This window comes from Teleopsis dalmanni, chromosome 2 (genome assembly GCF_002237135.1).
Source record: "Teleopsis dalmanni isolate 2A chromosome 2, ASM223713v2, whole genome shotgun sequence".
Lineage (NCBI taxonomy): Eukaryota > Metazoa > Arthropoda > Insecta > Diptera > Diopsidae > Teleopsis > Teleopsis dalmanni.
This window is the reverse complement of record NC_051847.1, coordinates 73793567-73797663: the sequence shown is the minus strand read 5'-3', so window position 1 is coordinate 73797663 and position 4097 is coordinate 73793567. Positions and strand designations below refer to the sequence as shown.

Genomic DNA, 4097 nt, shown 5'->3' with positions numbered 1-4097 from the left:
ATCAATCAATCCAGTAAGTTCCCAGGGGAACAGTGGGCCATAACGAACTTTTTTCAACTGTCACGATTTTTTGCCAGGGTTTTAATTTCTCCAAAGGTTTTTCCGCTTGCTTGAATTTCTTTCTCCAGTGTTCGCTTCCACTTTTGCTTGGGCCTACCAGGTCTTCTGCTTCCTTGAGGATTCCATGTTAATGCTTGTTTGCAGATTTTATTTGGTGCCTTCCTCAAAGTGTGCCCAATCCATTGCCATTTACGCTTTTTGATTTCGTTTGCTATAGGAAGTTGGCGTCATCTTGACCATAGTTCCGAATTTCTAATAGTGCAAGGCCACCAAATTTATCACCAGTTTATGAATCAGGTTGTTCGTGGTAAGCCAGGTTTCGCAGCCGTAGAGCAGAACGCTCTTAACAGTACTGTTAAATAACCGCAGCTTGGTGTGCTGGGAGAGTATTGAAGAGCTCCAAACTTTATTCAATAACGAAAAGGCGGAGCATGCCTTATTGATTCGGCTTTGGATGTCGAATGCCGCGCCACTGTCCGGCGATATTATACTGCCTAATTATGTGAAGCTGTTGACGTTATCGATTTCTGTATCGTCCAGGTTAAATTTATCTTTATTGCCTTTGTCTTTGCCGTGTTCACTATAAGACCAACTTTACGTGATTCGTAAACTAAGTCATTGATTTTATCTTGTATATCGTTCTGGCGAGTAGAGAGAAGGCAAATGTCGTCAGCATATTCTAGATCATCGAGGTGGTTTGAAAGCCCTCATCTATATCTCGTTGTGACTGGTCAATAACTTTAGTAAGGACATCGTCTAACACAATTAAAAACAAAATAGGCGACATTAAACAGCCTTGTCGAACACCTGAAGTAGTGGCAAAGGGGGTTGTCGGTTGTCCATTAAGGAAGATTCTACACCTGAAGTTGTTATATTGTGCTTTGATAAGCTCGACAACTTTCCCGGAAATACCCCTTTGTAAGAGAGAATTCCAAATGCAGTCTCTATTGACCCTGTCGAAAGCGCAGCTGTAGTCGATAAATAATATGATCATGGCTGTCCGCCATTCAGCAGATTGTTCGACGATGATCCTAAGAGTGTTAATCTGGTCCACGCATGAACGATTTGGTCTAAAGCCTGTCTGCTGTCTACGAATACTGTCTTCGAGTTTAGTGTTGATGCGGGACAGAAAAATACGAGTTAATATTTTCGAAGGAATCGACAGCAAATAATGCCTCTGTATTTGCGGCATTGGCTCAGGTCACCTTTCGTAGGTAATACGGTCAGCAAGCCTTCCAGCCAATCGTTTGGAAGACGAATGTTTTCCCATATGCTTTTCAGGAGAGATTGAAAGATTTTAGCGGTAGTCGAAGGACAAGCTTTTAACAGTTCCGCTGTGATATTATCTGAACCAGCTGCCTTATTGTTCTTTAAACTGCCTGTAGCTTGAACAATTTCTTCAGATGTACTGCGACTGTTTAGGCTGGAGAAGCTGTTTTGTTCAGCCGGTGTGACGGTGTTGGTGATAGTGGTAGTATTGTTACAAAGAGTTTCTGAAAAATGTTCCCTGAAATGTTGAAGCTGGTTTTCGGTGGATGTGAGAAGTCGGCCATTTTTGTCCCGTATAGGGCCTATACGGCGGAACCTTCTGCAGCTCTGCGGCATTCGATGAGAGACCAGGTAGACTCTGACATCCACGGCTTTCTGTTGCGGGGACGAAGACCCAAGACATCTTCTGCGTTTGTAAGAAATGCTGATTTAATTGTCTGCCAAATTTGTTCAGTGTTACCGGACACTTCTGGGCTTTGGAGCTGTTCAATTGAGGTACTAAGTTTGCTGACGAAGGTGTTTTTTACGTCTTCAGAATTTAGTTTCGAAATATCGAGTTTAGGCAGTGAGTTCAAAGTACGTCGTTGTCCAGCGGTGCAGATTTTTAAACGAAGTGTCGCGACTAGAAGATGATGATCCAACCCGATGTCGGCGCTTCTCTTGATGCGTACGTCCAAGAGGCTGCTTCTCCACATTTTTCCTATACAAATGTGGTCAATCTGATTTTCAGTTTGACCGTCGGGTGACACCCATGTTGACTTATGGCAGGCTTTGTGACGGAAAATGGAGCCCCCGATAACAAGGTTGGCGTCATTGCACGCTTCAATTAGAAGTTCACCATTTTCGTTTCTGGTCCCCAGACCACGTTTTCCCAGTATGTGCTCTATGTTTGTGTTGTCCGCACCAATTTTGACGTTTAAGTCACCCATTACAATTAGAATATCTCGTTTATGAGCATTATGAATAATAGACGAAAGCTGATTATAATAGGCCAGTTTTTCATCGGGTTCGGCGAGTTCAGTGGGAGCGTAGGTTTGAATTATAGTCAAGTTTCGTGCACGGGAGCAAAATCGGCACCAAATGAAGCGGTCGTTGATTGGCTGCCATTGTAAGAGGGCACGAACCGCAGTTTTGCTGAGGAGAAAACCGACACCATTATGATGGGTATCACTTCTGCCAGAGTACAGAAACTTAGTTCCATTAGATAAGTTGATTTCCCCAGAGTCTTTCCATCTGCACTCGCTGATGCCGATCATGTCAAGCTTGAATTTAGAGAGTTCCCGGGATAGTTGCTCAAGTTTACCTGGTCCGATTAGGGATCGAACATTCCAGACGCCGATCATGGATTTTGATTTCATTGAGAGAACGTTTTGGTTGTTTCGTGGTTGGTTGTTTAAAGTTGTTGTGGTTACAGTTGTACCTATCGTATTGATTCTGTTTGAACGTGAGTTTCGCACCTCCAAATCCGTTGTGCATGCTGCCAAAGCAGGTGGATTCGCCGTATCAGTACGAGTACCACTTGGAGACTGTATTGTCATCGGATTTTGACTCATGTTTTATCCAGAAAAGTAAAAGGGAGCAAAGCCCTGACGATGGGTTACAAGCGCAGCGTCAGTCCTGTAAGCTTTGCACGTAGTGACAGGTCACTTTTAAATAGGCCGCACCTAACCTGGAGAACAGACGCCTTTTGCAGCCGCTCAATATGAGTACCGACGCTACGTTGTGGAATGCGCTTAGCTTCATTACTCCTCATTCGACCTTACCGGCAAGGGAGGCTCTACCAGTAGCAAGCTACCGCCGGCATCGCTCGAAGATTCATCGTAACTACTGAGCCTCCTCACCACGTCAAGGTGGCAATCCCCGAGAAGGCTTGAGTCGGTTGGATATACAAAATTAAAGTGGAAAAAACACGTTAAATTTTGGACACAGAGAAACCAAAGCTTACTTGGAGCTGTATTACTATAATATCATGATGATGATAATGATAGCCCCTAATTTTAAAATAACCGTAGAGTTGTTCTTAATTTTTTTTAATACTTTTTTGTTATGAATTTGGTAGTCAAGTATTGCATCTTCGATTAACCTTTAAAGCTATTTACGAAAACTCGCAGCATACGATTAATTCTGCTACTTCATAGTTTATATATATATATATATTTTATTTTATTTTTTATTTTTAAATTTTTTGTATGATTTTATTTTATTTTACAATTTATGTTAAAATATTTAAATAAATTATTTCATTAAATAAAATCAAATTTTAAATTGATTTTTCTTAAGTCAAAGTTCAACAAATATGTGAACTTTGCTCATTTTTATTGCTTCTTTTATTTGTGTTATAAATAGTTGAGATATTATTATTGAAAATTAATGAAATGCCAAACTATTTCTAAAATATTATTAAAAAAACAATTTTACAATTTTTGTGTGGAAACATTGTTTTGGTTTCAGAACAGTTCATGAAAAATTAGTTTTGGTGTCTAACAAATTAAAATACCGGAAAATATTTTCATACCTCTGTATATACTAGGAAAAGGTATAGTATTTTGGAAGTACCTCTAAAACAATTCGGTATAGTATTTGGTAGCAAAATAATTTTGAATGTCGAATTCATCAGTACATTTATCACAGAACTAACTACTACATAAAACCGCGGAGTTGTATTTTAGACTATGCAGAAGCTTTGTGGATTTCATCAAAATATTAAATGAAATTTATATTTATGAAATAGTATAATAAATAAAATAATATAGCCAAAAATTTTAAAT

General features: G+C 39.7%; 1 protein-coding gene across 1 annotated transcript; it reads right to left on the bottom strand.

The window, feature by feature from the left end:
* Nucleotides 1–1631: 1631 nt before the first annotated feature.
* On the bottom strand, nt 1632–2882 carry LOC119674852 (craniofacial development protein 2-like). Its single transcript, XM_038086009.1, has one exon. It carries the CDS (start codon nt 2880–2882, stop codon nt 1632–1634), a length of 1251 nt encoding a protein of 416 aa, XP_037941937.1.
* Between the last annotated feature and the right edge of the window lie 1215 nt (nt 2883–4097).

What these genes read in the sequence shown, in the direction of transcription:
- LOC119674852 (XM_038086009.1), bottom strand. Translation starts at nt 2,882, where the DNA reads ATGAGTCAAAATCCGATGACAATACAGTCTCCAAGTGGTACTCGTACT.